The sequence below is a fragment of the Oncorhynchus mykiss genome, chromosome 27, assembly GCF_057628025.1.
Source record: "Oncorhynchus mykiss isolate SJ-2025 chromosome 27, ASM5762802v1, whole genome shotgun sequence".
NCBI classification, from domain to species: Eukaryota; Metazoa; Chordata; class Actinopteri; order Salmoniformes; family Salmonidae; genus Oncorhynchus; species Oncorhynchus mykiss.
Window position 1 is genome coordinate 35,975,741 of NC_143048.1, and position 22,270 is coordinate 35,998,010.

General features: G+C 41.7%; 1 protein-coding gene and 1 pseudogene across 1 annotated transcript; one reads left to right on the forward strand and one right to left on the reverse strand.

Annotated features, from left to right (window-relative positions):
* The first annotated feature begins 3,244 nt into the window (after positions 1 to 3,244).
* LOC149971300 (olfactory receptor 4Q2-like) lies at positions 3,245 to 5,027 on the forward strand. The gene is made up of 2 exons (XM_090223891.1): positions 3,245 to 3,510; positions 4,748 to 5,027. Exons 1-2 carry the CDS (start codon positions 3,267 to 3,269, stop codon positions 5,011 to 5,013), a joined length of 510 nt encoding a protein of 169 aa, XP_090080017.1. The 5' UTR covers positions 3,245 to 3,266; the 3' UTR covers positions 5,014 to 5,027.
* Positions 5,028 to 15,640: 10,613 nt separating this feature from the next.
* LOC149971301 (uncharacterized) lies at positions 15,641 to 22,270 on the reverse strand (annotated as a pseudogene).

Here is a 22,270-nt window from a genome sequence, read left to right on the forward strand (position 1 = left end):
GTTAAGGATCATATCACCTCCACCTTACCCGACACCCTAGACTCACAACAATTTGCATACCGCCCCAACAGATACACAGACGTTGCAATGACCATTGCACTGCACACTGCCCTATCCCACCTGGACAAGAGGAATACCTATGTAAGAATGCTGTTCATAGACTACAGCTCAGCCTTCAAAACCATAGTGCCCCAGGTGGTGAAGGTAGGCTGCAACACCTCCGCAATGTTGACCCTCAAAACGGGGGCCCCCAGGGGTGGATGTTGAGCCCCCGCCAGTACTCCCTGTTCATTCTTGAATACGTGTCTATGCATGTCTCCAACTCAATCATCACAGATGTCTGAAATTTTGAGGGAGTGTGCAATTGGCAGGAATGTCCACCAGAGCTGTTGCCAGAGAATTGAATGTCAATTTTTTTATAATAAGCCGCCTCCAGTGTCTTTAAGAGAATTTGTCAGTATGTCCAACCGGTCTCACAACCACAGACCACGTGTAACCTCGCCAGGTCAGGAGAAGTGTGCTTTTCATGGATGAATCTCAGTGAGCGGTTTGCTAATGACAACGTTGTGAACGGAGTGTCCCATGGTGGCGGTGGGGTTATGGTATGGTCAGGCATGAGCTACAGACAACAAACACAACTGCATTTTTTTGACGGCAATTTGAATGCACAGTGATACCGTGATCCTGAGGCACATTGTTGTGACATTCATCTGCCGCAATCACTTCATGTTTTAGTTTGATAATGCACTGCCCATTGTCGCAAGGAATCTGCTGAATGAGTGACAACATGTGAGTATGGAGGCCATTGTCAGCAGATTCCTAGAAGCTGGAAATGTCCCAGTTCGTCCATGTCCTCCATACTCACATGTTGTCACTCATTCAGCATGTTTGGGATGATCTGGACCAACGTGCACGAAAGAGTGTCCCTAGCAACGTCACACAGCCATTGAAGAGGGGTAGGACAACATTCCACAGGCTTCAATCAACAGCCTGATCAACTCCATGCAATGTGTCACGCTGCATGAGGCAAATGGTGGTCACACCAGATACTGACTGGTTTTCCAATCCAATCCCCCTACCTTTTTTTTAAGCTATCTGTGACCAACAGATGCTTATCTTTCTTCCCAGTCATGTGAAATCCATAGCTTATGGCCTAATGCATTTATTTAAATTGACGGATTTCCTTATATGAACTGTAACTCAGTAAAAACTTTGAAATTGTTGCATATTTTTGTTCAGTGTAAAAGGCGGAGACAGTACAGGTGCGTCAAATCTGGGACCGAGAGACTGATAGAATCTACCTGATGTATGAAAGTCAACAACCATTTGTTTCTTTTCGTTTGTGATTTCATTGTTATGACTTCTAGGAGTAGTGGGTGCGGAGTCAGGCTCAGAGAGCAGAGGGTAAAGGACAACTGTATTTATTCCGGAGAAAAGTAGGTCACGCCAAAACACCAGGCGCATACAATGACCGACCCAAAAACAGGACACAAACAGTCCGGAGAAATACAGAAAATATCACATCCACAAAACGAACAGAGAAACAAGCCTGCACAAAAGCCGGCGGGCTTACTGGGTTTAAATAGCCCACAATCACAACCTAAACACAAAACAGGTGCAACTAATCAGACACAACTAAATGAAACAGAAAAGGGGATCGTGGCAGGTAGTAGGCCGGCGACGACGACCGCCAAGCACCGCCCGAACAGGAAGAAGCACCATCTTCGGCGGGATTCGTGACATTCATTGCGTTTGTCTATGGTGATGAATGACAAATGGATTTTAGATGCGTGTTACCTCATTTTCATACCCAGTGAAACAGGAAGCCATGAAAAGCCAAAATCCAGTTACTTAAAATGAGATGAACTGTAGAACAATAGTTACAATATTAACAATGTTAATGCAGCTAACATTTTGAAAACATTCTGTATGACTATGCTAATAAGAATTCTGACACCTATCTTTTAGATTTTTTGTATTACTTATGAAAGAAAATATTGTTCTCTGAGCAATTGTATTAGTATAAAAAATGTATTTTCAAAATGTGCATACAGTATAGCTCAGTATTTCCTTGATTTATTTTACATTCTTTTTTGCTCATCTATATCAAGGGTGCCGATATTTTTGGTTGTGACTGAATAAAGAGCAGGGGGGAGGGATGTCCTCACAGGACAAGGTCCTATCTTGAGAACTCTGCATGGAATTCACCATTGTCATCAATGCAAGTTTTATGAGAGAGATTGGGTTGTCTCATGAGGGATTTGGCGCTCTATGATTACAGTTCACTCATGAAAGGACGCAGAGCCCAATTCAACCAATTACAGATAAATAAAAACTCAAAATATGTCCGTCTTTATGTGCCTTATAGACCTATGAGCCAATCAGCATGTATGCATGTTCTAGTGTGCAGTTTCTACACCTGTTTTTGGAAACAAATCAGTATGCTGCTGTCTAATGAGAATCATGACGTGGGATTCCTCAAGTGGCTGAGAGAAGGTGGTTCAGAAAGAGGATAAATTCAGAGACATCCAATGCCAGTCGGTTCAGAGTGTCATCTACCAGCTGTGTGTGAAACCTGGCGCACAAGGCTGGCCTGGTAAGTATTGAACTTAACAATACATTAACATAACTGGACCTTGTAACCAAAAGTATGTTTTCTAGATGATTCACATTATATATTTTCTGTTACAATCAATGCACCAGCTTGACAATGCAGACTGTTTTTATGCAATTCTTTTCACAGATATTTCATCATGTAGCAGTAAATACAAACTGAACCATATCAGTGACCACAGAGTTATTCTGTACTGATAGTGGTACATGGCTGTTATATTCAAGCAAGTGCTGGGAGTTGGTGATGTTGGCCTACATTGAAGAATTGTCTGGCACACTCTCCATTAGATATTCTGCTAATCACTGTAGATCAATATACAATCTTTTGCTTCTTATTTGGTAAATTATTTTACAGGAACATGGAGCCAAACAACAGAACAACACATAGAGTAACAGAATTCCTCATCACAGGATTGGATGAAGTACAACACCCAAAGGTGGTGGGACTAGCCATTTTGTTCGTCCTCTTTCTCATTCTGATCGGAAGCATCACTAACATTTGTGTCATAGCATTCAACAAGCCTCTGCATACCCCCATGTACTTTTTTATTTGCTCGCTGGCAGTGGTAGACATAGTCTACACCAGCGGCATTAGTGTGACAATGCTTAACGTTCTCCTTGGTGAGGAGAGAAGAGTCCCCTATGCACCCTGCATGATACAGTGCTTCTTATTTCATTTTGGAAGTTCTATGGAACCCTTCGCAATTGCTCTGATGGCTTATGATCGCCTTATTGCAATTTCATATCCTCTTCGATATCAGACTATCTTAACTAATACAAATGTATGTTTACTTATAATAGCCAATTGGGCACTAGGCTGCATGTTTGCCAGTTTGTTGACTGGCTTGGTGAACAATCTGCCCTTCTGTGGCTCAAATAAACTCCCATACAGCTTTTGTGAATATGCCAACTTAATAAGAGCATCATGCGTGAATCTTTCACATTATTTCAATGCAATTTCTGCTTTGGGGACTGCTGTATTATGGGTTACTTTAGCCTTGATAATCATCTCATACATGAAGATAGTTTATGTAGTGATACAAATGTCTTCATCCAAAGACAGGAGGAAAACATTTAACACCTGTGTCTCCCACATGATAGTGGTGGCTTGCTTCTTTATCCCCAAGGTGTTGATAATATTGGTCACCAGGGTTGGTTTGGTTCTCACGCTCTCTCACAGAAATGGCCTAGTCATTGGCTCTACTCTGGGCCCCTCTCTTGTGAACCCACTTGTGTATTGTCTCAAAACCAAGGAGATTCGAGGGCGCCTGAAATATATTTTCAAGAGATCTGACATTTCTCCAAATATGTAATGGTTAGGGTTACCAAAGCCATTTCTTGTTTCTTGCTTGTTCCAATAAAAAGTGGTTGAGTCAAAATTGTTCCCATGTTATTTCATCATTAATGTAATCATGTTGAATCAATGTTGAGTTTTGATTGAATTTGTTAAAACTCATCAGTGGTTTGTATCTCAATTTAACTGTGAATCAACAAGAGTGTCAAGGTTTGTTTGTTTTAGATCACAGGTGTCAAACTCCTTCCATGGAAGGCAATGTGTCTACAGGTTTTCACTCCTGTCTTTTACTGATCACGGGAGGTCACTGGTTAGTTAGGAACTCCCCTCACTTAATACTCTAGGTCTTAATTGGTCACTGGTTAGTTAGGAACTCCCCTCACCTGATACTCTAGGTCTTAATTGGTCACTGATTAGTTAGGAACTCCCCTCACCTGATACTCTAGGTCTTAATTGGTCACTGGTTAGTAAGGAACTCCCCTCACCTGATACTCTAGGTCTTAATTGGTCACTGGTTAGTAAGGAACTCCCCTCACCTGATACTCTAGGTCTTAATTGCACACAAATTGTAAGGAAATAACGAAAATCAGTTGACGCTGAGGCCTCCAAGGAATGATTTGACACGCCTGATTTAGATTAGTTTGATGTCTGTTGACAACTCATTTAAATGTCAGTCAAAATTAATTTAACTTGACATTTTAGCCCATTCTAACCATACTATTAAATGCAATTTTTGAAATGTCAAGTGTTAGCGTAGAGTGTATGTAGTAATGGATCACAATTAGATTATTGCAGTATTATCTTAAAAATGTGATCTGATCTTGACAATTGACTACATTATTGTTGCAGTTCTTAAGATTGCTAGCACCAAAGGCCGCCTCAAAACCCTTTCTATCTGCAGTGGCCAGCTGATCATCATTGCCCTCTATATTCTACCTAGAATTTGTATTTATCTGTCCAGTAATACCGGCATTAGATTCAGCACTGATTTACATATTGTTATTATCATGTTGTATAGCCTGCTCCCTCCTATGATCAATCTACTGATATACTGTTTCAAGACAAAAGATATGAAACAGAGCTTGATGAAAAGATTCAAAAGATGAACTGGTCCACAGAAAGAGAGTCTCTGCTGTATCTTAATGATTTAGCTATGTAACTACAAATAGTTTCATACAATACATTATGTTGTACAGATGCTTAATGATTTAATATTGTTTATAAAAAAATGTATCAAAACAAAAATGAATTTAGCATCTATTTGTATCTAATATATTGATATTTTGCATTGAATTGCATTAATTTGAAAGTGCATTTTTGGATTCATAAATTAATTATATATACGCCTCAAATTCAAATCTGGACCTTGAAGTAAGTTCCATTGTTTATTTGTAGTTTTCCCCTCTAAGGAAGGAATGATTTAAACCTGGGAAATTAATGATCGGCTGCACCATCGAGAGCATCCTGACTGGTTGCATCACTGCCTGTTATAGCAACTGCTCAGCCTCCGACCGCAAGGCACTACAGACAGTAATACGAACGGCCCAGTACATCACTGGGGCCAAGCTTCCTGCCATACAGGACCTCTATACCAGGCGGTGTCAGAAGAAGGCCCTAAAAATTGACAAAGACTCCAGCCACCCCAGTCATAGACTGTTCTCTCTGCTACCGCATGAAAGGCAGTACCGGAGCGCCAAGTCTATGTGCAAGAGGCTTCTAAACAGCTTCTACCCCCAAGCCATAAGACTCCTGATCATCTAGTCAAATGGCTACCCAGACTATTTGCAGTGTCCCCACCCTCCCTCTCACCCCTCTTTACACCACTGCAACTCTCTGTGGTCATCTATGCATAGTCACTTGAATAACTCTTCCTACATGTACATACTACCTCAACTAATCGTTGTCCCTGCACATTGACTCTGCATCGGTACACCCTGTATACAGTCTCTCTATTGTTATTTTACTGCTGCTCTTTAATTACTTGTTACTTTTATCTCTTATTCTTATCTGTATTTTTTTTAAACTGCATTGTTGGTTAGGGGCTCGAAATCAATCATTTCACTGTAAGGTCTACCTGTTGTATTCTGCACATGTGACTAATACAATTTGGTCATGTAGAACAGAAAATAATCAGGCATCTGTCACGCTCGTCGTTGCATGAAGAAGGAGTGGACCAAAGCGCAGCGGGGTACGTGTTCATGATAATTTATTAAAACTGACCAGAAAATAATCAGGCTTCTATCACGCTTTTCGTTGCATGAAGAAGAAGTGGACCAAATCGCAGCGGTGTATGTGTTCATGATTATTTATTAAAACTGAACACTAGAACAAAATAACAAGTGGAACAAAACGAAACAGTTCTGCCTGGTGCAAACACAAAACAGAAAATAACTACCCACAAAACACAGGTGGGAAAAGGCTACCTAAGTATGGTTCCGAATCAGAGACAACGATAGACAGCTGTCTCTGATTGAGAACCATACCTGGCCAAAACAAAGAAATACAAAACATAGAAAAATGAACATAGAATGCCCATCCAAATCACACCCTGACCAAACCAAAATAGAGACATAAAAAGCTCTAAGGTCAGGGCGTGACAGCGCCAGACCTCGTAGGGTCGGATTTGAATAGCCCTGATATATAGCCATTGTTTCTTCAACAATATAACTTATAGATGCGTCAAGAGTTTAGTTGAACAGTCACACCACCAGCACAACCTAAATATAAGCTTGTTTTACTCCAATATTTGTAAACAATTTAAATGTAAGCAAACACTGAATAGCCTTAAAACATGGTGACAATAAAAAAAATGATATCATGGATGGTCATTCCTTGCATCCATAGTTCTGTCTATGAATTTGAGAGTGGTTGCATTTCTCCTGGCCTAAAAAACAAAACACAGGCAGGGTGTCCACTTTGATTTTGTTTCTACTAAGGATTCGATTTATAAGGTGTCTTGTTATAAGGATTCCTGAATACTCTTTATTGTTGCAGCAGTGCCATAATGGGCTGTAATTCCTTTTGTTTTCCCAATCTGGAATACATCAAATGTCGACCACATTAGCTGCCGAGAAAATTTTCTTTGGTTATTTTACCCCCAAGCCGAAACAGCGACGGCTCACATGGAACTACACTGGTCTTTGTGCAAACTGGAAATGGCATATCCTAATACGGCATTTAATGTTGCTAGGGACTTTTATAAAGGAAATCTGAGGATAATGCTCTCAAAATTCTACCAAACATATCTCCTGTGCTAGACGTGGAGAGAACCTGCTTGACCTTTGTTACTCTCCCTTCCGGGTCGGCTACAAGGCCCTCCCCCACCCTCCCTTCGGGCAAATCAGATCACACCACCATCCTGCTCCTACACATGGAAAGATGGCAGGATTCACAGAAAACATTTTTGAAAACCACTCTATTTCACCACGGTAAGGTGACTGGGAACATGGACGGGTACAGACAGATTAGCGTTGACCTCTGACCTCTGGCAAAGTCTGGCCGGAGAGTTTATGGACATACTCAATTTCCCCCTATCCCAGTCTGTTGTCCCCACTTGCTTCAAGATGTTACCATTGTTCCTGTACCAAAGATAGCGAAGGTAAGTGATCTAAACTACTATCGCCTGGTAGCATTCACTTCTGACATCAGGAAGTGCTTTGAGAGGCTAGTTAAGGATCATATCACCTGAACCTTACCCGACACCCTAGACTCACAACAATGTGCATACCGCCCCAACAGATCCACAGACGTCGCAATGGCCATTGTACTGCACCCTGCCCTATCCCACCTGGACAAGAGAAATACCTATGTAAGAATGCTGTTCATAGACTACAGCACAGCCTTCAAAACCATAGTGCCCCAGGTGGTGAAGGTAGGCAGCAACACCTCCGCCATGCTGACCCTCAACACGGGGGCCCCACAGGGGTTTGTGTTGAGCCCCCGCCTGTACTCCCTGTTCATCCTTGAATGCTTGTCCACGCATGTCTCCAACTCAATCATCAAGTTTGCTGAAAACACAACAGTGGTAGGCCTAATACCAACATTGCAGAGACACCCTATAGGGAGGAGGTGAGGGCCCTGGCGAAATAGTGACAGGAACATTACCTCTCGCTCAATGTCAACAAAACTAAAGAGGTGATCGTGGAATACAGGAGACAGCAGAGAGAGAATGCCCCCATCCACATTGATGTGCCGCAGCTTAAAGTTATTTGGCATGCATGCCACTGAGGACCAGAAATGGTCCCTTCAAACAGACAAAATGGAGAAAAATGCACAATAGTGCCTCATCAACCTCAGGAGGCTGAAGAAATGTGGGTTGACCGCTAAGAACATCACAAACTTATATAGATGCACCATCGAGAGCATTCTGTTGGGCTGTATCAAGGCCTAGTACTGCAACTGCACAACCCGCAATCGCAGGTGTGGTCAGCCCAAAGCATCATCAGGGGCACACTAACTGCCCTCCTGGACACCTAAAGCACCCAGTCTCACAGGAAGGCCAAGAAGATCATCAAGGACCCCAGCCACCCAAGCCACGGCTTGTTCACTCCTCTACCTTCTGCACTGAACAAAAATATAAACGCAACATGTAAAATGTTGGTCCCATATTTAATGAGCTGAAATTAAACTTCCCAGAAATGTTTCACACGCAAAAAACACTTGTTTCTCGCCAATGTTGTGTACTAATTGGTTTACATCCCTGTTAGTGAGCATTTCTCTTTTACCAAGATAATCCATCCACCTGTCAAGTGTAGCATATCAAGAAGCAGATTAAACAGCATGATCATTACACAGGTGCACCTTGTCCTGGGGGTGATAAAAGTCCCCTCTAAAGTGTGCAGTTTTGTCATGCAATTCAATGCCACAGATGTCTAAAGTTTTGAGGGAGTGTGCAATTAGCTTGCTGACTGCAGGAATGTCCAACAGAGCTTATGCCAGAGAATTTAATGTCAATTTCTCTATTATAATCCACCTCCACTGTCGTTTTAGAGAATTTGTCAGTACCTCCAACCGGCCTCACAACCACAGACCATGTGTAAACTCCACATCCAGCTTCTTCACCTGCAGGATCGTCTGAGACCAGCCTCCTGGACAGCTGAAGAAACTGTGGATATGCACAACCAAAGAATTTCTGCACAAACTGTCAGAAACCGTCTCAGGAAAGCTCATCTGCATGCTCGTAGTCCTCACCAGGGTCTTGACCTGACTGCAGTTTGGCATTGTAACCAACTTCAGTGGGAAAATGCTCACTTTCAATGTTCACCGGCATGCTGCAGAAGTGTGCTTTTCGTGGATGATTCTCAGTTTCATCTGTAAAACTGGCAGATGGCAGACAGCGCGTGTGGAGTCATGTGAGTGAGCAGTTTGCTAATGACAACGTTGTGAACGGAGTGCCCCATGTTGGCGGTGGGGTTATGGTATGGGCAGGCATAAGCTACAGACACAAACACAATTGCATTTTATTGACGGCAATTTGAATGCACAGCGATACCGTGACGGGATCTTGAGGCACATTGTGCAATTCATCCTCCGCCATCACTTCATGTTTCAGTTTGATAATGCACTGCCCCATGTCGCGAGGATCTGCAGGCCAGCCACCTGGACAGCTGAAGAAACTGTGTGTATGTACAATCAAAGAATTTCTGCACAAACTGTCAGTTCCTTCCAATTCCTGGAAGCTGAAAATGTCCCAGTTCCTCCATGTCCTCCATACTCACCTGTTGTCACTCATTGGGCATGTTTGGGATGATCTGGACCAACATGCACGACAGCGTGTCCCTAGCAACGTCACACAGCCATTGAAGGGGAGTAGGACAACATTCCACATGCTTCAATCAACAGCCTGATCAATCCATGCGATGTGTCACGCTGCATTAGGCAAATGGTGGTCACACCAGATACTGACTGGTTTTCCAATCCACGCCCCTATTTTCTTCAAGGTATCTGTGACAGAGGCATATCTTTCTTCCCAGTCATGTGAAATCCATAGATTAGGGCCTAATGCATTTATTTCAATTGACGGATTTCCTTATATGAGCTGTAACTCAATAAAAACTTTGAAATTGTTGCATATTTTTGTTCAGTGTAAATGCGGAGACAGTACAGGTGCATCAAATCTGGGACCGAGAGACTGATAGATTATGAAAGAAAATATTGTTCTCCGAGCAATTGTATTAGTATAAAAAATGTATTTACAAAATGTGCATACAGTATAGCTCAGTATTTCTATGATTTATTTTATAGTCTTTTTTGCTCATCTATATCAAGGGTGCCGATAATTTTGGTTTTGACTGAATAAAGAGCAGGGGGGAAGGATGTCCTCACAGGACAAGGTCCTATCTTGAGATCTGTGCATGGAATTCACCATTGTCATCAATGCATGATTTATGAGAGAGATTGGGTTGTCTCATGAGGGATTTGGTGCTCTATGATTACAGTTCACTCATGAAAGGACTCCGGGCCCAAATCAACAAATTACAGTTAAAGGACAACTCAAAACATGTCCGTCTTTATGTGTCTTATGGACCTCTGAGCTAATCAGCTTGTACGCATGTTCAAGTGTGCAGATTCTACACCTGTTTTTGGATACAAATCGGTATGTAGCTGTTTAATCAAATCAAAGTTTATTTGTCACATGCGCCGAATACAACAGGCGTAGAGCTTACAGTGAAATGCTTACTTACAGGCTCTAACCAATAGTGCGAAAAAAAAGGTACGTGTGTGTGTGTTTGTGTGTGTGTCTAATGAGAATCATGACGTGGGTTTCCTCAAGTGGCTGAGAGAAGGTGGTTCAGAAAGGGGATAAATTCAGAGACATCCAATGCAAGTCGGTTCAGAGTGTCATCTACCAGTTGTGTGTGAAACCTGGCGCACAAGGCTGGCCTGGTAAGTATTGAACTTAACAATCATTAACATAACTGGACCTTGTAACCAACAGTATGTTTTCTAGATGATTCACATTATATATTTTCTGTTACAATCAATGCACCAGCTTGACAATGCAGACTGTTTTTATGCAATTCTTTTCACAGATATTTCATCATGTAGCAGTAAATACAAACTGAACCATATCAGTGACCACAGAGTTATTCTGTACTGATAGTGGTACATGGCTGTTATATTCAAGCAAGTGCTGGGAGTTGGTGATGTTGGCCGACATTGAAGAATTGTCTGGCACACATTAGAGATTCTGCAAATCACTGTAGATCAATTTACAATATTCTGACTCTTTTTTTGTTGTAAATTATTTTACAGGAACATGGAGCCAAACAACAGAACAACACATACAGTAACAGAATTCCTCATCACAGGATTGGATGAAGTACAACACCCAAAGGTGGTGGGACTAGCCATTTTGTTCGTCCTCTTTCTCATTCTGATCGGAAGCATCACTAACATTTGTGTCATAGCATTCAACAAGCCTCTGCATACCCCCATGTACTTTTTTATTTGCTCGCTGGCAGTGGTAGACATAGTCTACACCAGCGGCATTAGTGTGACAATGCTTAACGTTCTCCTTGGTGAGGAGAGAAGAGTCCCCTATGCACCCTGCATGATACAGTGCTTCTTATTTCATTTAGGAAGCACTATGGAACCCTTCGCTATTGCTCTGATGGCTTATGATCGCCTTATTGCAATTTCACATCCTCTTCGATATCAGACTATCTTAACTAATACAAATGTATGTTTACTTATAATAGCGACTTGGGCACTAGGCTGCATATTTGCCAGTTTGTGGACTGGCTTGGTGAACAATTTGCCCTTCTGTGGCTCAAATAAACTCCCATACAGCTTTTGTGAATATGCAGCATTAGTAAGAGCAGCATGTGTGAATCCTACATTTTATTTCAGTGTAGCTTCTACTGTGGCGACCACCATATTATGGGTTAATTTAGCCTTGATATTCTTCTCATACATGAAGATAGTTTATGTAGTGATACGAATGTCTTCATCCAAAGACAGGAGGAAAACATTTAACACCTGTGTCTCCCACATGATAGTGGTGGCTTGCTTCTTTATCCCCAAGGTGTTGTTAATATTGGTCACCAGGGTTGGTTTGGTTCTCACGCTCTCTCACAGAAATGGCCTAATCATTGGCTCTACTCTGGGCCCCTCTCTTGTGAACCCACTTGTGTATTGTCTCAAAACCAAGGAGATTCGAGGGCGCCTGAAATATATTTTCAAGAGATCTGAAATTAGTCCAAATATGTAATGGTTAGGGTTACCAAAGACATTTCTTGTTTCTTGCTTGTTCCAAAAAAAGTGGTTGAGTCAATATTGTTTCCATGTTATTTCATCATCATTGTAATCATGTTGAATCAATGTTGAGTTTTGATTGAATTTGTTAAAAGTCATTTGTGATATCTCAACTTAACCAGTCAGGTTTCAACTGTGAATCAACAAGAGTGTCAAAGTTTGGTTGATTTAGATCACAGGTGTCAAACTCATTCCATGGAAGGCAATGTGTCTGCAGGTTTTCACTCCTGTATTTTACTGATCACAGGGGATCACTGGTTAGTTAGGAACTCCCCTCACCTGATACTCTAGGTCTTAATTGGTCACTGGTTAGTTAGGAACTCCCCTCACCTGATACTCTAGGTCCAGTTGGTCACTGGTTAGTTAGGAACTCCCCTCACCTGATACTCTAGGTCTTAATTGGTCACTGGTTAGTAAGGAACTCCCATCACCTGATACTCTAGGTCTTAATTGCACACAAATTGTCAGGAAAAAAGAAAAATCAGTAGACACTGAGCCCTCCGAAAGAATGAGTTTGACACGCCTGATTTAGACTAGTTTGATGTCTTTTGACAACAAAATATAAACGTCAGTTAAAGTTGATTTGATTTGACATTTTAGCCCATTCGAACCGTATTAAATGTTATCTACTGTTAATTGCAATTTTATTGAAATGTCAAGTGTTATCGTAAAGCATATGTAGTAATAGACCACTATTAGATTATTGCAGTATTATCTTGTAAATATGATCTGATCTAGACCCTTGACTACATTATTGTTGCAGTTCTTAAGATTGCCAGCACCAAAGGCTGCCTCAAAACCCTTTCTATCTGCAATGGCCAGCTGATCATCATTGCCCTCTATATTCTACCTAGAATTTGTATTTATCTGTCCAGTAATACCGGCATTAGATTCAGCACTGATTTACATATTGTTATTATCATGTTGTATAGCCTGCTCCCTCCTATGATCAATCTACTGATATACTGTTTCAAGACAAAAGATATGAAACAGAGCTTGATGAAAAGATTCAAAAGATGAACTGGTCCACAGAAAGAGAGTCTCTGCTGTATCTTAATGATTTAGCTATGTAACTACAAATAGTTTCATACAATACATTATGTTGTACAGATGCTTAATGATTTAATATTGTTTATAAAAAATGTATCAAAACAAAATTTATTTATCATCCATTTTTATCTCATGTATTGTTATTGGAACTGGAACTGCTTAATAAATGTTTAATTTGAAAGTGCATTTTTGGACCCATAAATTAATTATATATACCCCTCAAATTCAAATCTGGACCTTGAAGTTAGTTCCATTGTTGTTTTTTATTCTTCCCATCTAAACAAGGACTGATTTAAACCTCGGAAATTAATGATCAGCTGCACCATCGAAAGCATCTGACTGGTTGCATCACTGCCTGGTATGGCAACTGCTTGGCCTCCGACCGCAAGGCACTACAGACATTAGTACGAACGGCCCTCCCTCTCTCCCCCTCTTTACACCACTGCTACTCTCTGTTGTCATCTATTGCATAGTCACTTTAATAACTCTACCTACATGTACATAATATCTCAACTAAACCGATGCCCCCGCACATTGACTCTGTATCGGTACCCCCTGTATACAGTCTCGCTACTGTTATTTTACTGCTGCTCTTTAATTAATTGATTATTTTATCTCTTACTCTAATCTGTATTTTTTTGAAACTGCATTGTTGGTTAGGGGCTCGTAAGTAATCATTTCACTGTAAGGTGAACACCTGTTGTATTCGGCACATGTGACTAATACAATTTGATTTGATCAGGTAGAACAGAAAGGAATCAGGCGCCGGACCTCGTCGGGTCAGATTTGAATAACCTGATATATAGCCATTGTTTCTTCAACAATATAACTTATACATGCGTCATGATTTTAGTTGAACTGTCACACCACCAGCACAACCTAAATATAAGCTTGTTTTACTCCAATATTTGTAAACAATTTAAATGTAAGCAAACACTGAATAGCCTTAAAACATGGTGACAATAAAAAAAATGATATCATGGATGGTCATTCCTTGCATCCATAGTTCTGTCTATGAATTTGAGAGTGGTTGCATTTCTCCTGGCCTAAAAAACAAAACACAGGCAGGGTGTCCACTTTGATTTTGTTTCTACTAAGGATTCGATTTATAAGGTGTCTTGTTATAAGGATTCCTGAATACTCTTTATTGTTGCAGCAGTGCCATAATGGGCTGTAATTCCTTTTGTTTTCCCAATCTGGAATACATCAAATGTCGACCACATTAGCTGCCGAGAAAACTTTCTTTGGTTATTTTCCCCCCAAGCCGAAACAGTGACGGCTCAGAAGGAACTACACTGGTCTTTGTGCAAACTGGAAATGGTATATCTGTCACGCCCTGACCTTAGAGAGCCATTTTATTTCTCTATTTAGGTGAGGTCAGGGTGTGATGTGGGGTAGGCTTTCTATGTTTTGTTTTTCTATGATTTTGTATTTCTATGTTTTGGCCGGGTATGATTCTCAATCAGGGACAGCTGTCTATCGTTGTCTCTGATTGGGAACCATACTTAGGTAGCCCTTTTACCTCCTTTCTGTGTGGGAGGTTAACTTTGTTTTTGGCACATAGCCCTTAAGCTTCACAATTGTTTTGGATTGTTTATTGTTTTTGTCGGTGTCATTTCTAATAAAAGTAATATCTACGCTCACCACGCTGCGCTTTGGTCCAGTTCTTTCAACGGCGGTGATTATATCCTAATACGGCAGTTATTGTTGCTGGGGACTTTTATAAAGGAAATCTGAGGATAATGCTCTCAAAATTCTACCAAATACATCTCCTGTGCTATACGTGGAGAGAACACGCTTGACCGTTGTTACACTCCCTTCCAGGATGGCTACAAGGCCCTCCCCCACCCTCCCTTCAGCAAATCAGATCACACCACCATCCTGCTCCTAACCATGGATAGATGGCAGGATTCACACCAAATAAAATGTGCAGACCATTGTATTTTACAACAGAAAGGTGACTGGGAACATGGATAGGTACAAACAGATGAGCTTTGACCTCTGACCTCTGGCCAAGTCTGGCTGGAGGGTTTATGGACATACTCAATCTCCCCCTATCCCAGTCTGTTGTCCCCACTTGCTTCAAGATGTCCACCATTGTTCTAGTACCAAAGATAGCAAAACTAAGTGAACTAAACTACTATCGCCTGGTAGCATTCACTTCTGACATCATGAAATGCTTTGAGAGGCTAGTTAAGGATCATATCACCTCCACCTTACCCGACACCCTAGACTCACAACAATTTGCATACCGCCCCAACAGATACACAGACGTTGCAATGACCATTGCACTGCACACTGCCCTATCCCACCTGGACAAGAGGAATACCTATGTAAGAATGCTGTTCATAGACTACAGCTCAGCCTTCAAAACCATAGTGCCCCAGGTGGTGAAGGTAGGCTGCAACACCTCCGCAATGTTGACCCTCAAAACGGGGGCCCCCAGGGGTGGATGTTGAGCCCCCGCCAGTACTCCCTGTTCATTCTTGAATACGTGTCTATGCATGTCTCCAACTCAATCATCACAGATGTCTGAAATTTTGAGGGAGTGTGCAATTGGCAGGAATGTCCACCAGAGCTGTTGCCAGAGAATTGAATGTCAATTTTTTTATAATAAGCCGCCTCCAGTGTCTTTAAGAGAATTTGTCAGTATGTCCAACCGGTCTCACAACCACAGACCACGTGTAACCTCGCCAGGTCAGGAGAAGTGTGCTTTTCATGGATGAATCTCAGTGAGCGGTTTGCTAATGACAACGTTGTGAACGGAGTGTCCCATGGTGGCGGTGGGGTTATGGTATGGTCAGGCATGAGCTACAGACAACAAACACAACTGCATTTTTTTGACGGCAATTTGAATGCACAGTGATACCGTGATCCTGAGGCACATTGTTGTGACATTCATCTGCCGCAATCACTTCATGTTTTAGTTTGATAATGCACTGCCCATTGTCGCAAGGAATCTGCTGAATGAGTGACAACATGTGAGTATGGAGGCCATTGTCAGCAGATTCCTAGAAGCTGGAAATGTCCCAGTTCGTCCATGTCCTCCATACTCACATGTTGTCACTCATTCAGCATGTTTGGGATGATCTGGACCAACGTGCACGAAAGAGTGTCCCTAGCAACTTCACACAGCCATTGAAGAGGGGTAGGACAACATTCCACAGGCTTCAATCAACAGCCTGATCAACTCCATGCAATGTGTCACGCTGCATGAGGCAAATGGTGGTCACACCAGATACTGACTGGTTTTCCAATCCAATCCCCCTACCTTTTTTTTAAGCTATCTGTGACCAACAGATGCTTATCTTTCTTCCCAGTCATGTGAAATCCATAGCTTATGGCCTAATGCATTTATTTAAATTGACGGATTTCCTTATATGAACTGTAACTCAGTAAAAACTTTGAAATTGTTGCATATTTTTGTTCAGTGTAAAAGGCGGAGACAGTACAGGTGCGTCAAATCTGGGACCGAGAGACTGATAGAATCTACCTGATGTATGAAAGTCAACAACCATTTGTTTCTTTTCGTTTGTGATTTCATTGTTATGACTTCTAGGAGTAGTGGGTGCGGAGTCAGGCTCAGAGAGCAGAGGGTAAAGGACAACTGTATTTATTCCGGAGAAAAGTAGGTCACGCCAAAACACCAGGCGCATACAATGACCGACCCAAAAACAGGACACAAACAGTCCGGAGAAATACAGAAAATATCACATCCACAAAACGAACAGAGAAACAAGCCCGCACAAAAGCCGGCGGGCTTACTGGGTTTAAATAGCCCACAATCACAACCTAAACACAAAACAGGTGCAACTAATCAGACACAACTAAATGAAACAGAAAAGGGGATCGTGGCAGGTAGTAGGCCGGCGACGACGACCGCCAAGCACCGCCCGAACAGGAAGAAGCACCATCTTCGGCGGGATTCGTGACATTCATTGCCTTTGTCTATGGTGATGAATGACAAATGGATTTTAGATGCGTGTTACCTCATTTTCATACCCAGTGAAACAGGAAGCCATGAAAAGCCAAAATCCAGTTACTTAAAATGAGATGAACTGTAGAACAATAGTTACAATATTAACAATGTTAATGCAGCTAACATTTTGAAAACATTCTGTATGACTATGCTAATAAGAATTCTGACACCTATCTTTTAGATTTTTTGTATTACTTATGAAAGAAAATATTGTTCTCTGAGCAATTGTATTAGTATAAAAAATGTATTTACAAAATGTGCATACAGTATAGCTCAGTATTTCCTTGATTTATTTTACATTATTTTTTGCACATCTATATCAAGGGTGCCGATATTTTTGGTTGTGACTGAATAAAGAGCAGGGGGGAGGGATGTCCTCACAGGACAAGGTCCTATCTTGAGAACTCTGCATGGAATTCACCATTGTCATCAATGCAAGTTTTATGAGAGAGATTGGGTTGTCTCATGAGGGATTTGGCGCTCTATGATTACAGTTCACTCATGAAAGGACGCAGAGCCCAATTCAACCAATTACAGATAAATAAAAACTCAAAATATGTCCGTCTTTATGTGCCTTATAGACCTATGAGCCAATCAGCATATATGCATGTTCTAGTGTGCAGTTTCTACACCTGTTTTTGGAAACAAATCAGTATGCTGCTGTCTAATGAGAATCATGACGTGGGATTCCTCAAGTGGCTGAGAGAAGGTGGTTCAGAAAGAGGATAAATTCAGAGACATCCAATGCCAGTCGGTTCAGAGTGTCATCTACCAGCTGTGTGTGAAACCTGGCGCACAAGGCTGGCCTGGTAAGTATTGAACTTAACAATACATTAACATAACTGGACCTTGTAACCAACAGTATGTTTTCTAGATGATTCACATTATATATTTTCTGTTACAATCAATGCACCAGCTTGACAATGCAGACTGTTTTTATGCAATTATTTTCACAGATATTTCATCATGTAGCAGTAAATACAAACTGAACCATATCAGTGACCACAGAGTTATTCTGTACTGATAGTGGTACATGGCTGTTATATTCAAGCAAGTGCTGGGAGTTGGTGATGTTGGCCTACATTGAAGAATTGTCTGGCACACTCTCCATTAGATATTCTGCTAATCACTGTAGATCAATATACAATCTTTTGCTTCTTATTTGGTAAATTATTTTACAGGAACATGGAGCCAAACAACAGAACAACACATACGGTAACAGAATTCCTCATCACAGGATTGGATGAAGTACAACACCCAAAGGTGGTGGGACTAGCCATTTTGTTGGTCCTCTTTCTCATTCTGATCGGAAGCATCACTAACATTTGTGTCATAGCATTCAACAAGCCTCTGCATACCCCCATGTACTTTTTTATTTGCTCGCTGGCAGTGGTAGACATAGTCTACACCAGCGGCATTAGTGTGACAATGCTTAACGTTCTCCTTGGTGAGGAGAGAAGAGTCCCCTATGCACCCTGCATGATACAGTGCTTCTTATTTCATTTTGGAAGTTCTATGGAACCCTTCGCAATTGCTCTGATGGCTTATGATCGCCTTATTGCAATTTCATATCCTCTTCGATATCAGACTATCTTAACTAATACAAATGTATGTTTACTTATAATAGCCAATTGGGCACTAGGCTGCATGTTTGCCAGTTTGTTGACTGGCTTGGTGAACAATCTGCCATTCTGTGGCTCAAATAAACTCCCATACAGCTTTTGTGAATATGCCAACTTAATAAGAGCATCATGCGTGAATCTTTCACATTATTTCAATGCAATTTCTGCTTTGGGGACTGCTGTATTATGGGTTACTTTAGCCTTGATAATCATCTCATACATGAAGATAGTTTATGTAGTGATACAAATGTCTTCATCCAAAGACAGGAGGAAAACATTTAACACCTGTGTCTCCCACATGATAGTGGTGGCTTGCTTCTTTATCCCCAAGGTGTTGATAATATTGGTCACCAGGGTTGGTTTGGTTCTCACGCTCTCTCACAGAAATGGCCTAGTCATTGGCTCTACTCTGGGCCCCTCTCTTGTGAACCCACTTGTGTATTGTCTCAAAACCAAGGAGATTCGAGGGCGCCTGAAATATATTTTCAAGAGATCTGACATTTCTCCAAATATGTCATGGTTAGGGTTACCAAAGCCATTTCTTGTTTCTTGCTTGTTCCAATAAAAAGTGGTTGAGTCAAAATTGTTCCCATGTTATTTCATCATTAATGTAATCATGTTGAATCAATGTTGAGTTTTGATTGAATTTGTTAAAACTCATCAGTGGTTTGTATCTCAATTTAACTGTGAATCAACAAGAGTGTCAAGGTTTGTTTGTTTTAGATCACAGGTGTCAAACTCCTTCCATGGAAGGCAATGTGTCTACAGGTTTTCACTCCTGTCTTTTACTGATCACGGGAGGTCACTGGTTAGTTAGGAACTCCCCTCACTTAATACTCTAGGTCTTAATTGGTCACTGGTTAGTTAGGAACTCCCCTCACCTGATACTCTAGGTCTTAATTGGTCACTGATTAGTTAGGAACTCCCCTCACCTGATACTCTAGGTCTTAATTGGTCACTGGTTAGTAAGGAACTCCCCTCACCTGATACTCTAGGTCTTAATTGGTCACTGGTTAGTAAGGAACTCCCCTCACCTGATACTCTAGGTCTTAATTGCACACAAATTGTAAGGAAATAACGAAAATCAGTTGACGCTGAGGCCTCCAAGGAATGATTTGACACGCCTGATTTAGATTAGTTTGATGTCTGTTGACAACTCATTTAAATGTCAGTCAAAATTAATTTAACTTGACATTTTAGCCCATTCTAACCATATTTAATATTATCTACTATTAAATGCAATTTTTGAAATGTCAAGTGTTAGCGTAGAGTGTATGTAGTAATGGATCACAATTAGATTATTGCAGTATTATCTTAAAAATGTGATCTGATCTAGACAATTGACTACATTATTGTTGCAGTTCTTAAGATTGCTAGCACCAAAGGCCGCCTCAAAACCCTTTCTATCTGCAGTGGCCAGCTGATCATCATTGCCCTCTATATTCTACCTAGAATTTGTATTTATCTGTCCAGTAATACCGGCATTAGATTCAGCACTGATTTACATATTGTTATTATCATGTTGTATAGCCTGCTCCCTCCTATGATCAATCTACTGATATACTGTTTCAAGACAAAAGATATGAAACAGAGCTTGATGAAAAGATTCAAAAGATGAACTGGTCCACAGAAAGAGAGTCTCTGCTGTATCTTAATGATTTAGCTATGTAACTACAAATAGTTTCATACAATACATTATGTTGTACAGATGCTTAATGATTTAATATTGTTTATAAAAAATGTATCAAAACAAAAATGAATTTAGCATCTATTTGTATCTAATATATTGATATTTTGCATTGAATTGCATTAATTTGAAAGTGCATTTTTGGATTCATAAATTAATTATATATACGCCTCAAATTCAAATCTGGACCTTGAAGTAAGTTCCATTGTTCATTTGCATTCTTCCTCTCTAAGCAAGGAATGATTTAAACCTGGGAAATTAATGATCGGCTGCACCATCGAGAGCATCCTGACTGGTTGCATCACTGCCTGTTATAGCAACTGCTCAGCCTCCGACCGCAAGGCACTACAGACAGTAATACGAACGGCCCAGTACATCACTGGGGCCAAGCTTCCTGCCATACTCTATTACAGGCGGTCAGAGGAAGGCCCTAAAAATTGACAAAGACTCCAGCCACCCCAGTCAAAGACTGTTCTCTCTGCTACCGCATGAAAGGCAGTACCAGAGCGCCAAGTCTAGGTGCAAGAGGCTTCTAAACAGCTTCTACCCCCAAGCCATAAGACTCCTGATCATCTAGTCAAATGGCTACCCAGACTATTTGCAGTGCCCCCCTCCCTCTCACCCCTCTTTACACCACTGCAACTCTCTGTGGTCATCTATGCATAGTCACTTGAATAACTCTTCCTACATGTACATACTACCTCAACTAACCGTTGTCCCCCCACATTGACTCTGTATCGGTACACCCTGTATACAGTCTCTCTATTGTTATTTTACTGCTGCTCTTTAATTACTTGTTACTTTTATCTCTTATTCTTATCTGTATTTATTTGAAACTGCATTGTTGGTTAGGGGCTCGAAATGAATCATTTCACTGTAAGGTCTACCTACACCTGTTGTATTCTGCACATGTGACTAATACAATTTGATCATGTAGAACAGAAAAGAATCAGGCATCTGTCACGCTCGTCGTTGCATGAAGAAGGAGTGGACCAAAGCGCAGCGGGGTACGTGTTCATGATTATTTATTAAAACTGAACAGAAAATAACGACGCTACCTATTTATGGTTCCCAATCAGAGACAACGACAGACAGCTGTCCCTGATTGAGAACCTTACCCGGCCAAAACAAAGAAATACAAAACATAGAAAATAAACGTAGAATGCCCACCCAAATCACACCCAAATAGAATGCCCACCCAAATCACACCCACCAAAGGTGCGGACTCCGGCCGCAAAAACTGAATCTATACGGGAGGGTCTGGGTGGGCATCTATCCGTGGTGGCGGCATTGGTGCGGGACATAGACCCCGCTCCACCTCTGGCTTGGCCCACTTTGGTGGCGCCTCTAGTGCGAGGACCTTCGCCGCTGACCCCGGACTGGGGACCCTCGTTGCGGGCCCTGGACTGGGGACGCTCGTTGCGGGCCCTGGACTGGGGACGCTCGTTGCGGGCCCTGGACTGGGGACGCTCGTTGCGGGCCCCGGACTGGCACCCTCGTTGCGGGCCCCAGACTGGGCACCTTCGTTGCGGGCCCCGGACTGGGCACCCCTCGTAGTAGGCCCCGGACTGGGCACCCTCGTAGCGGGCCCCGGACTGGGGACCCTCGTTGCTGGAGGCTCCGAACTGGTCACTCTCGTTGCTGGATCATCACTGGATCATCACTGGAGGCCTCTTGCCATGGATCATCACTGGAGGCCTCTTGCCATGGATCATCACTGGAGGCTTCGTGCCATGGATCATCACTGGAGGCTTTGTGCCATGGGTCAT

What these genes read in the sequence shown, in the direction of transcription:
- LOC149971300 (XM_090223891.1), top strand. Translation starts at nt 3,267, where the DNA reads ATGATACAGTGCTTCTTATTTCATTTTGGAAGTTCTATGGAACCCTTC. An exon ending in TAAACTCCCATACAGCTTTT is followed by an intron (nt 3,511 to 4,747) that starts GTGAATATGCCA and finishes TTGACTACATTA; the next exon opens with TTGTTGCAGTTCTTAAGATT.